The sequence below is a fragment of the Phalaenopsis equestris genome, unplaced genomic scaffold, assembly GCF_001263595.1.
Source record: "Phalaenopsis equestris unplaced genomic scaffold, ASM126359v1 Scaffold000855, whole genome shotgun sequence".
Classification (NCBI taxonomy): Eukaryota; Viridiplantae; Streptophyta; class Magnoliopsida; order Asparagales; family Orchidaceae; genus Phalaenopsis; species Phalaenopsis equestris.
The window spans coordinates 71,753-84,160 of record NW_018165295.1 but is presented as its reverse complement, the minus strand read 5'-3'; the positions used below and the strand labels follow the sequence as shown (position 1 = coordinate 84,160).

Here is a 12,408-nt window from a genome sequence, read left to right as displayed (position 1 = left end):
AAAATCTTTTATCCCACATAAAAAACACCACCATTTTAATTTTTACGAAAAAATACATCTTTTCATGCATAGGTAAGTATATACATAGGAATTGAGTGTATGTTTGTCAAAGCTTAGGTGTTAGATAAGTATATACATAGGAATTGAGTGTATGTTTGTTAATCTTCCATACGTGGGCATTTACATACATACCACACAATTCCTATGAATTTACATATCTTAACACCAAAACCTTCATTCATATTTTTTACCTTTTATGTTTTTGCCTCCCAAATCTTTCACAGTACATAAAAAATACCACAATTTAAACTTTTAACAGGTGAAACAAACATTTTCATGCATGGGTTGGGCGGTATAAATGTAAAAATTAAAGTTTGGGTGTTAGATATGGTATAAATGTAAAAATTGAAGTTTGGGTGTTAGATGTGTAAACACATAAGAATTGAGTGCTATTGTGTATGTAAATCTTCCTACTATTTTGGGGAATTTAGATACATAACAGCCAATTCCTATGTATTTACTTAGCTAACACCTAAAATTTGATTTTTACATGAATACCACCCAATTCTCATATCACATAAAAAAACCCCACTATTTTAACTTTTAAAAAGTGACATAACCCTTGGCATATATATGTAAAGGATAAAGTTTAGGTATTTGATATGTCAATACATAGGTATTGTGTGGTGTATGTATGTAAATCTTTCTTCTTTTTATTTTATGCAATGTAAATAATTATTTTTAACATGATATTCATCTATTCTTTCAGCGTGGGAGATCCATTCAAAGACACTGCAGGTCCTTCTCTTCATGTCCTCATCAAAATGCTTGCCACCATTACTTTAGTCATGGCTCCCCTATTTCTGTGACAGATCTTCTCCACCTTTTCTTCAACCCACCATATTTTTCTCAATCCCTCATTACTGTAAATGCTCATTGGTTTCCTCCAGAACAATTTTAGAACAAGAATGCCTGATCAGGTGCTAAGGTTTTGTTTTAACTCGAAAGCTTGATTATTTGCAGAGTATCATGCTCTATGCTGCTAGGGATTGTCAAAAAAAAAAAAAAGTTTTGATCTGCTTTTTGATCAATTATAATCGACTTTATAAATTAGCGGTTTGGATATTTCAATCTGTATTGATTTGTATGTAAAACATGAATATTTGATAAAATCTACGTTGCATGGTTCATCCTTGCAGGGAACGTTCTTCATTATGTTATTGCTTGATGAGACTGAGGGATGTAGAACATACCCACCCAAATCCTATGTATTTACATATCTAACACCTAAACTTTACTTGTTTTGCATTTATACCACCCAATTCTTTCATTTCGCATAAAAAAATAAAACTATTATTTTAACTTGTAGAAGGTGAAGTACACCTTCTCATGCTTGTGTAAGGCGGGCATGTCGGCAAGAGTCGAAGTTTAGGTGTTTGATATGGAACTGTATAAGAATTGAATGGTATGTATGTAAATCTTCCTTTTATGTTCTTTGCTTTATAATGGTATGCAAAATTCAAATCATTTGATTTGATACAATTATTTTGGAAAATTTAAACATTTTTTAGAATATATAAAAAGAAATTAAACACTGCCAATGGTTGGTCCGAAGCCTTGAATGTGAAAAGTAGAGGGTTGTGTTAGGTAGTCCATAGCTAGAACAAATATGTCAAAAAAATCATGATATGAATCATTTTAATCATTCTGTAAATGTTAGGGCGTCCTTTGGAAACGACATGTTGTATGGCCAGAATATAGTGAAAGCGTGCATAGGTCAATACACCGCTGTCTGGGTGTAGTGTCAAATAAGCAAAGGTTTCCACAGTACGGACGGATGTGGGTAAAGAAGCTAGTATATGAAACTAATGTTAGGATAGGTTCTTGGAATATAGGCACTCTCATAGTTAAATTAATGTAATATGTTGATATTATGATTTATAGAAAGATAAATATTTTACGGGTAAAAAAGCTAGTATATGAAACTAATTTTAGGATAGGTTCTTGGAATATAGGTACTCTCATAGTTAAATTAATGTAATTAGTTGATATTATGATTTATAGAAAGATAAATATTCTATGTATTCAAGAAACTAAATGGTTCAAGTAAAAGTCGCACAGGAAATGGAGTAATTATATATAAGAGTTTGAAATATAGAAGTAAAAGTTGCACAAGAAATGGAGTAATTATATATAAGAGTTTGAAATATAATATTGTAAAAATTAATAGAAATGGAGAAAGAATTATAACTCTTAAGATTATTGTTGATGCTAAGATTTTTAATAGTATAAATGCTTATGTTTTTTCAAGTATGTTCAGAAATAGATTTTAAAGAAAAATTTAGGAATTATCTAGAAGATTTAGTACAAATGTTACCTTTTGAAGGAAGAATTTTTATTGGAGGAGATTTAAATGGACATGTTGGTAGAGTGGTAGAAGATTTTAGAAATATTCATGACGGCTACGGTTTCAAAGTGATTAATGAAGAAGGTAGAGTCATATTAGATATTGATTTAACGTATGATTTTGTTATTGCTAATATTTTGCTCAAGAGAAGAGATTAGCATATTATTACTTATAAGAATCAATCTAATAAAACACAAATTGATTATTTCCTTATGAGAAGAAGAGATCATCAAAAATGTAAAACATTGTAAGGTCATTTGAAGTGAAAATTTAAATACCTTACCTCGATTATTAGTTCTGGATTTTAAGATGAGTTGTAAAATAAAGAATACTAGAAACCATTGTCATAGAATTAGACAGAATAAGTTAAAAAACACATAAAATTTTTTTTATGAGTAAACTTCAAGATTTTGAGATTTGGGATGTTGATGAAGAAGCAAATTCTATTTGGGATAAAGTAAAAAACAATATTAAATAAGTGGCAAAACATGTACTTGGAGAATCAAAATGAAAAATTTTTATAAATAAAAATAGTTGGTAGTGGAATAAAATGTGCAATCAAAGATAAAATATAAGTTATAAAAATTAGTTTAAATCTAAATGCTTAGAGAATAGGAGAAATATAAAATGGTCAGTACGGAGTTTAAGCGAACAATCTGTGATGCTAAAATTCTACTTTTAGTAATTTTTATAATAAATTAGATATTAAAGATGGTAAAAAATATATGTATAAATTAGCAAAACAAAGAGAAAATAAAAGTAAATATTTAACTCAAATAAAGCGTATTAAAGATGAAAATCAAAAGGTGTTTTTCTTAGAAAAAAATTCAACATAGATGTGTGAGTTATTTTGATGAACTTTTCATTGAAGTTTCTGAAAATACGATCGACTTTAGTGATCTTAATTTTACTAATAACAATAAAATATTTTATTTTTATCGTCGTATTAGTAAAAAAGAAGTTGAACAGGCTATAAAGAAAACCAAGGGTACAAAGTCTATAGGACCTGATCATATCTCAATTGAAGTGTGGAACTATTTAAGAGATTTGGGAGTTTCTTGACTTACTAAACTCCTTAATATTATTTTAAAACTTAAAAAGATGTCTGATGGAGGAAGAGTATTTTGGTCTCTATTTTTAAGAATAAAATGGATGCACAATAGTGTGCACATTATAGAGGAATTAAGTTGATGTGTCATACTTTACAAGTATGAGAGAGGGTAATTGAACATAGGTTAAGACCTGTTACAAAGATTTCTCATAATCAGTTTGGATTTATGCGGGGGAAGGTCTACTATGGAAGTTATACATTTATTAAGAGTTTTGATGGAAAAGTACAAAGAGAATAAGAAAGATTTATATATGATTTTTATTAATTTAGAAAAAAGTTTACCATAAGGTTTTAAGAGACATTTTCTTAGAGTTCTAGTGAAGGAAGGTGTTGATATAACTTATATTCAAGTTATTAAAGATATGCATGCTAGAGTTGTTACTTGTGTTTGAACAGAAGGAGGATTGACCAAATATTTCTCTATTCTCTATTTCAGTTGGATTACATCAAGGTCTAGCTTTACGCCCATATCTTTTTACTTTAGTTATGGATGTTCTTATTGGACTTTAGAGGGGGATGTATCTTGGTGTATGTTTTTCGCTGATGATATCCTCTTGTGGATAAGACTAGAGACTAGAGAAGGAGCACAGGGAAAACTTGAATGATGGAGGTCTACATTGGAGTCTAAAGGCCTTTGTTTGAGTAGAACTAAAGCTGAATACACGGAATGTAATTTTAGTAGTAGCAGCTATACTGATAGAGTTGTAAATATGAGGGATCAAATTATTAGAAGGTGTGAACACTTTAGATATCTCGAGTCTTATGGCTCAAAGTGGTGGTGATATAGATGGGGATGTTATTGGTAGAATTCAAGTTGGTTGGTTGAAGGTTGGTTGAAGTGGATGAATGTTTCATGCCTATTGTGTAATAGAAAATTACCGCTTAGATTGAAAGGAATTCAATAAGATGTTGGTGAGGCCTGCAATGCTCTATGACACATAATGTTGGCCTTTAAAAGAGAAGCATAAAATTAAGTTAAGTGTTGCTGAGATAAGAATGCTAAGGCTGAGATAGGAATGCTTAGATGGGCGAGTGGCTTGACATTTAGAGACAATGAAAAACAAATGTATTCGTGTAAGGTTGTTGTAGCTCTCCTGTGCGGTCAAATTATAAAGAGTCGTCTTATATGGTTTAGTCACATTAAACGTCAACCATCTGATGATCTGGTTATGAGAGTAGATGTTTTGGATCCGACTTATGTTAAGAAAGACAGGAGTATACCTAGAAAAACTTGGTAAAATTGTATAAAAAAATTATCTTAATTTATTAGAATTAAATGAAAATATGATATTCAATAGGATGCAATAGAGAAAAAGGATTCATGCAGCCCCGTTTAGTGGGATAAAGACTTATTGTTGTTGTATATATAAAAATTATAATTTGAATATGAAATGAGAAAGTTAAGCTTAAAATTTTGAGATGACAACATTTTTTTGAATAAAGATTTCATTTTAATTATTAATATGATTGTAAGAGTTTAATTATAATTAAAAAATTTATTGATGATTTAATAACTAATATTACTTCAACATTTTAATATCTTTATTTTTGTATAATATCATGATTAGTGGAAGGAGAACAAGCAATGTGGAATGTTGCTTTATTCATCCTTTCATTGATCTTGTGCTTGTGAGAACATGCCAATGATCATCTACCCTTGCTTCATAGGCATCTTACAATCCGATCCAATATCTCAAACTTATAATGAGGATGATGCAAAAAATGAGTTCATCGAGATAGTTAAATTAAAAAAAAATTGTTTTATAAAAGAGAAAAATTGGTCACAAAAAAGAAAAAAGAGAAATATATATATATATATTTCCCATCAAGAATTGTTTGAGCTCTAGGGGTGTACAAGAGTCAAGTCAAGCTCGAACCACTTTAAGTGAGAACTTGAGCTTGATTAATTAATTGAGTTCCACCTCAAGTTCGAGCTTGATTCAACGAGTTCGAACTAGGTCAGTAACCAAATTGTATATTATGAAAGAGAAAAATCAATATTTATTCAAATTAATATTACAATAAAATAAAAAGAAGAATTAACACGCATAATGATAATCAATAAGAAATTACTTATTATAAATATTGAATTTTTTAAATTTAAATATATTTTAAAAATATTTTTTAAACGAGTTGACTCACAACTCAATCAATGAGTCTGCTGCTAAATGGGCTTTGACCGAATATACAGTGTGCTCTAATAAGTTCTCCAGAGAGAGATGCAGTGGGATCGGAGACTTCTCTGGATCTCGATTCCGATTGGAACGAAGACGCCGAGGAGGAGCTCCGGTCCATCGAGTCCTCCTACGCCGTTGCTAAGCGGAAAAGCTCCGGTTTCAATATCGAGGAGTCCTCATCTCAGCGCCGCCGACTCCCTGGCTGGGTGAGCGCAGCTTCTCCTTCTGGCTGCGTTGAAAACGGCGATCTCATTAGCAAGCTTGATCGGTCCCCTTGCCCTAGGAATCTACTCTCTAATTTCTCTCCGATACCTTGTCAAGGTTCATATCTTCGACTCAAATGTTAATTCCTTCTATATACTTTGAATCTATTTTAGAAGTTGTAATTTCTACTAGCAGGAAGTTAGAGTGATCCGAAATCGCCAGATTTACGTTCTTATTATAGATTATTGTAGGAATAGATTGGATGTCCATCATGTATATGAAATTTACTCTTTTTCAAGTACTCCTCTGAAACCGTTCTAGGGTTTTCTCCCCTTCTTGGTGCGGCCTGGAAACAGAAGGGGGCCTATGAAGGTTTATGATTTGGGGTTACGGTTTATGGGATGTGAATGAAAATCTAAACTATTAACATAAAATGAAAAAAAAAAAAGGAAAAATATTAAAAGAAGATAGGAATGTGAGAGAGAGAAAGACGGAGCTATTCTCTTCACTGAGATTCAGGAGAGAAGAGATGAAAAGGAGTGGGACTTAATCAACTTTCTTGGAGCCGATCAAATTTTAATTCTTCATGAACACAAATGCATATCATTCATGACATGACTGTATGTAAAAAAGAAGGAAAAATACTAATACTGAATTTCTTATAATGCTTGTTGTGAATTAATGAAAGGGATAAGATTCAAAATAAAATTAGAAAATTTGACTATCCCAAAAAAATCTGGGTTCAATTGTAGTTTTAGTAGCATGGAATATTGCTCAGGGTGTTGAAAGAAATATAGGGATGATGTTCCTTGTTTAAACGAATGATGCAGTGTCTATTCAGCCATGAATTATAGAAAGTAAATTCGTTTATATATGATAAAGTTGTATGTGAATTTACTGCTTTATCTCATCTTCATCTTGTTGTATTATTCGTAGACATTTATTCTTTTGTTCTTAGATTACGCTAATCTCTGTATCCAGAATTAATGTATGATTCAGAAAGATTTTCATTGTTGTTGTCTGCCTTTGAGGAATTTATTGCAGGTTTTCATTGTGTGGTATGCATGTAAACGCCCCAAAAAGCTTTAATATGGCCCAATCTGTTGCTACTTGCTTCTTAGTAGGTTGAATCTGTATTGGATCAATCCTTCAATTGTTTGAGTTTTTGGTTTCCCCACTGAACTTTTGGTAGATCTTCAGTGTTTAATCTTTGCATTTTAGTTGCTTAGCAGCTTCATTTTTTAAAATATTTGATTAACACAGTGGAGTTGTAGATGCTTCTAAATCCAGTTGTTTTAGTTATTGCATGTATATTTATTTTGTTAATATTGACAGCTAATTTAAAAGCAAGACATCAAGTATTTACTTTTGGTGGACGCGTTGTATACAGTAGGACCTCTTCCGAGGTGGAACAATCTACAAAAGAGATTTTGGATAAAATTGAACATTCGAGACATAATGCTGATGAAATCTCACTTGGATTTGATTTAGAGTGGAAACCTAATTTCATAAAAGGTTGGTTCCATGGTGCCATCTCTTTTATTAAAATTGAGTTATTATTTCATTAAAAAATAATCTGAGATTTGCAGGGAAAACACCTAACAAAACTGCAGTATTGCAAATATGCATGGATTGGTCTGATTGTTATATCATGCACATCATTCATTCTGGTATACCTCCTATGTTGAAATCACTTTTGGAGGATCCTTCATCATTCAAGGTATTTTTGCAACTATAAATTAAGAAATCTATTTTGCATGATAGTGAATTTATTCTACTACCGATGGTTTTATATGTTATTTTTGGTTTTACAAAGGTTGGAATTGGAATAGCCAATGATGCGGCAAAGATCTCATCGGAGCACAATATTCATGTTGCATCATTAGTAGATTTGTCAAGATTTGCAAATCTCAAGCTTGGCGGAGCTTCCAAGAATTGGGGGCTTTCCTCTTTAATGGAGATGCTTACATGCAAACAGGTAATTCAATTAACCAAACCATCATTTATATCCAGCCTGAGCTACCTAAAATATCATACACAAGATATTATCTACAATAATAAATAAGAGAAATGTGTCAAAATGGTCCCTTGACTCTTTGTATGGGTCATTGTAGTTACATTGTAGCCCCTAGACTCTCTTAATGTGCGCTAAAGTAGTAAGGACAATTTTAGCAAGAAGTAATTTAATACTAATAGTTGTTCAAACTAAAGTGGTCCCATATAAATAGTCAGAGGACTATTTTGATATTTTACTTAAATAAATAAGGCTACATTTGCATGATATAGTGTTGAAATTTATCTCTATTTATATTTACATTGACCTTTTACTCTAGCATATGACTGCAAATTTCACTAATGAAGGTTTTTCAAGTAGTTGCTACTGATTTATTTGAAGGAATGTGAAGCAATATTTAAATTTAAGGATTGATTCTGATTCGACATCAGGTTGCTAGTGAACCTTATCCAACTTAGACCATAAGTAAGAGTAACTTTGATTGGGTGAATTCAATTATAGGAATGTAGTAATATTGGGCCATCCTTTTTATATTATATTTTCCTCATGTCGTATGAACTATAAATAAGAAATCTCTTGTAATACTATTTTGTTCATAATCCTCATTTCCATTTTAGCTTATTTTATTTTAGGGACATTCACATACATACCACACAATTCTCATGTATTTACATATCCAACACCTAACATTCGTGATACCGAAGTTAAACCAAACACTAATAGGAAAATCAAATATTACAACACCTAACATTCGTGATACCGGAGTTAAACCAAACACTAATAGGAAAATCAAATATTATTGCTTAATTCTGAATTAGGGAATACAATCACATTAAAGGAAATAGAAATAGCAATATACACAAAACACACGCAATTAAGATTGTATCTGCGTACCATTCACATCAAAATATGACGATTACTATCTTCTTAAGAGTGAAATACTCATGACACAAAGGTGTTTTTAGTGTAAATCTCAAACTCTGGAAAGGCACAAACAGCAGTGTGTGGCTGCCCGGGGCATTGGGATGAAGTATAACAGTAGTTGGAGTGGGTTTTTGGGAGTGGCAGTCGGTAGGGTATGGCAGGACAGCAAGAAAACAGCAGGTGTGTTGTTTTCCAGGTGGCGGCACTGATACGGATGGCTGGACAGCGGTCGAAACAGCGGGCGGGCGATGGAACAGTTGCGGCAGTGAATGTGTAGGGCTGGAACTGCAATGGCAGCTGCTTGCATTGCAGAAAACAGCAATCGGAATCCAGTTGCGGGCGGCTGCATCAAGAGGTGTGTATGGAGGATTTGGATGGGGATAAAGAAGATAAATACCATCTTGAGAGATAAATACAGCAGGATGATCACCTAAACTCTCAGATATAGTCCTCGAAGGGAGAAACCGGGCATTGCGGCTGGCCAAAACAAACTCACACCAAAAACTAACCCTGAACTCCTACAAAAATAAATATATAATAATATGATAACTAGGAGTGGCTCAAGCGAATTGACCGACTCCTCAACAAGGACAAAACCTAGACGGTTCGATCTAAGTATAGCAGCAGAGCCACTGCTTCATTCACATGACTCCCTCGTCGGAGCGCTACTGCATCAATGCGTAACATTGAAATCTTTAATATCACATCAAAATATGACCATCACTATCTTCTTCAGAGTGAAATACTCATGACACAAAGGTGTTTTAAGTGTAAATCTCAAACTTTGGATGTTAATTATGTAAATACATAAGAATTGTGTGGTATGCATGTAAATCTTCCTTTATCATTTCAAGCACAAATGTTCAGGGCTTTCTATCCTTGCAAGTTCATAAACTTCATGAGATAAACTGCAGAAGAAAAGCTTTTTATTTTCAACTTATTATCCATATTATAATCCTGATAATTACCTTAGGACCCAAAACTGCAATTTTCTCTACAGTTATCGAAATCCAAAAAAATACGAATGGGGAATTGGGAAGCCAGAGAACTATCAAAGAACCAACTTCACTATGCTGCTACAGATGCTTTTGCTTCTTGGTACTTATATCAGGTACCACACTCTTTAAACAATAATTCATCTTTTCTAACATTTTTTTTTTCTGTAGCTTCTACAAAATTATTGTTTTATTATGCTTGCGCAGATTCTGAAAACCTTCCCAGATCCAAAACCTAAAACTTAGGTTGGGATGGAACTGATTTTTTGTAGATTTCAGCTCCACTTTACCTATGGGGCAAAACCTAGGGTTCACTTGGAAGTGATTTTAAAATTTTTTAGCATGAGAGCTTACCAGGTGTAGCATGGCAAGAGCTAAGAAGATCATATCTTATTCAAAAAGCTTTAAATTGCATTAGTGGAGTGAAGTAGAGAGTGCTTCCTGCCACCTGCTAAATTTGGTATGGTTTTTTATTCTTTATGTAGTTCTGACATTTATTCTTTGAATGAACATTGAAAATGCTCGTAGATTATGTCCCATGCCTCTTATACGAACCATTTAAGCATGGTTTTGACAATTGAATTGACCAATTTGATCAGTTCAACCATGGTCCTCCCGCTAGTTCAATCAAGCTCCAAAATTGATTTTGCATGAAACTTGTGGATGAATTGGTGAATAGTTATTAAGTCATCGTATTCAACTATTGAGTCAACCATAGTTGGAAGTATTAAATGTCTGGTTTGGCTTTCAAAAACTTTGTTTTTTTAGGCTACCTGAGGTCATCATTTGTGCTTAGAAAAAAAATCTTGGAAGCCAAATTTGGGCAAGCAAAACTATTGAAGCTTGGTTATACTTGATGGATGTATGGTTAATGTCGTCGAGTAGCGCTTATAAATTAACCATATGAGCTATGTTTGTGTAAATTTGTTTACCTTTTTCTTACTAGGGTAGACCATAAACTTAACCCATACTAGTCCTGCCAAGCTTCTATCTCTGTTGTTGTTATATGGGACTAAATTTTGTTCTCATTGTTGGAAAAACATCTTATATTTTAACATTATACTACCCCTATGATTGAAAAAAAAAAAAAAATCAAACTGAAAGACTAGTTACCAAACCAGCAGAAGCTCTTTTATTTACATGTAAAGTTTAATGTTTATATTTTAACATTTTTTTTTGTCATAAACTTATAATATTGAAGATTTGAGTGTTTTGCATGTAAATATGAAAGTTTAGATCTTAGATATGTATATAAGAATTGTGTGGTATGTATGTAAATGACCCTTTTTTTAATTATTAATCTGGAACTTTTCGCCTCTGTTCCAATTTGCTTTTTAATTAGGAAAATTGCATGCAGACTAGGGGTGTAAACGAACCGAACACGAACGATCAGAGCTTGTGGTCGTGTTCATGTTTATGTTTGTGTTCGGTTCGTTTGAAATAAGCTCGTGTTTGAAATTGTTCGTGAATCTCTAATATTAATTATATAAATATATAATATTTATATTAGTATATTATTAATATAGTATATTAATATATTATTTTTATTAATTTATTATATATTATAATTTATAAAATTTAATTTTTTAAAATATCATAAATGGTTCGTTCAACTATCCGAACGATAAAAATTTGTTATGTTCGTCTCTTTAACTTATTGAACGAATCGAACACGAATTTATCAACGAATCGAACACTAACTGTTCGCGAACAACGGGCTTTTTTGACAGACCTAATACAAGCCACCTGAAACATTGATATTTATAAATTAATCACTGAGGTGATTATATCACTGTTCGTGTTAGGTTCATTTAACTAACTGAACGAAAAAAAAAATTTGTTTACGTTCGTATCGTTTACTTATTGAACGAATCGAACACGAATTCATCAACGAATCGAACACTAACTGTTCGCGAACAACGAGCTTTTTTGACAGACCTAATACAAGCCACCTGGAACATTGATATTTATAAATTAATCACTGAGGTGATTTTTTCTTAAACTGTTGAACTCATGTATTTAGGGGTATAGGTATAAGTGAAAACATTGGTCTTACTGTTGTTAAGACTGATTTTATCGATCCAAATATTCATATTTGTATTAATGGAGTTTATAAACTTCATATTATTTTGTTGATTGGCATTGTTTCTAAAAAATCTTATATATATATATATATATATATATATATACCCTAAACCCTAAAAGAATGACTAAATTCTTATTATGAAAAAACTCAGTAAGGCAATTTTAAAATTATATTTAAAAAATATAATATAAAAATAATACTTTTTTAAAAATAGTAAAAATATAAATTATACAAGCATAGTTTAAGCTTAAATTTATGACAAAAAAAAAGTAAAACTTCTCTTCATACTCAACCCGTAGGTCGACCGCGGGGGTCGACCCGCAATCTGCGTTTAGTGTAAAAAATTTAAACGCAGCACACAACGTTTTCAAAAAACGCAAACCAAACGGTTAGACGGCATTTTTAAAAATGCCGCCGCATTTATGAATTGCCATGATAAAAAAAAATTATTTTTAACATATATTTGTTGGTAACTTGGCATTCACTCATG

General features: G+C 31.9%; 2 protein-coding genes across 2 annotated transcripts in view; both read left to right on the top strand.

Annotated features, from left to right (window-relative positions):
• The window catches only part of LOC110031869 (pyrophosphate-energized membrane proton pump 2), a 32,190-nt gene extending 30,927 nt beyond the window's left edge, over positions 1-1,263 (top strand). The window contains exon 15 of the mRNA XM_020735294.1: positions 770-1,263. Coding sequence (XP_020590953.1) covers positions 770-869 — 100 coding nt within the window. The 3' untranslated portion in view covers positions 870-1,263. The remainder of the gene's footprint in view (positions 1-769) is intronic.
• Positions 930-10,482, top strand: LOC110031866 (Werner Syndrome-like exonuclease). Its single transcript, XM_020735290.1, has 7 exons — positions 930-980; positions 5,710-6,016; positions 7,235-7,414; positions 7,489-7,619; positions 7,716-7,877; positions 9,838-9,948; positions 10,040-10,482. Exons 1-7 carry the CDS (start codon positions 930-932, stop codon positions 10,076-10,078), a joined length of 981 nt encoding a protein of 326 aa, XP_020590949.1. The 3' UTR covers positions 10,079-10,482.
• The last annotated feature ends 1,926 nt before the right edge of the window (positions 10,483-12,408 follow it).

Bases quoted from the DNA above. Each gene is read 5' to 3' on its own strand.
- LOC110031866 (XM_020735290.1), top strand. From the start codon at position 930: ATGCTCATTGGTTTCCTCCAGAACAATTTTAGAACAAGAATGCCTGAT. The intron at 7,415-7,488 runs GTTGGTTCCATG...TGAGATTTGCAG, and splicing joins GAAACCTAATTTCATAAAAG to GGAAAACACCTAACAAAACT. The intron at 7,878-9,837 runs GTAATTCAATTA...TTTTCTCTACAG, and splicing joins AGATGCTTACATGCAAACAG to TTATCGAAATCCAAAAAAAT.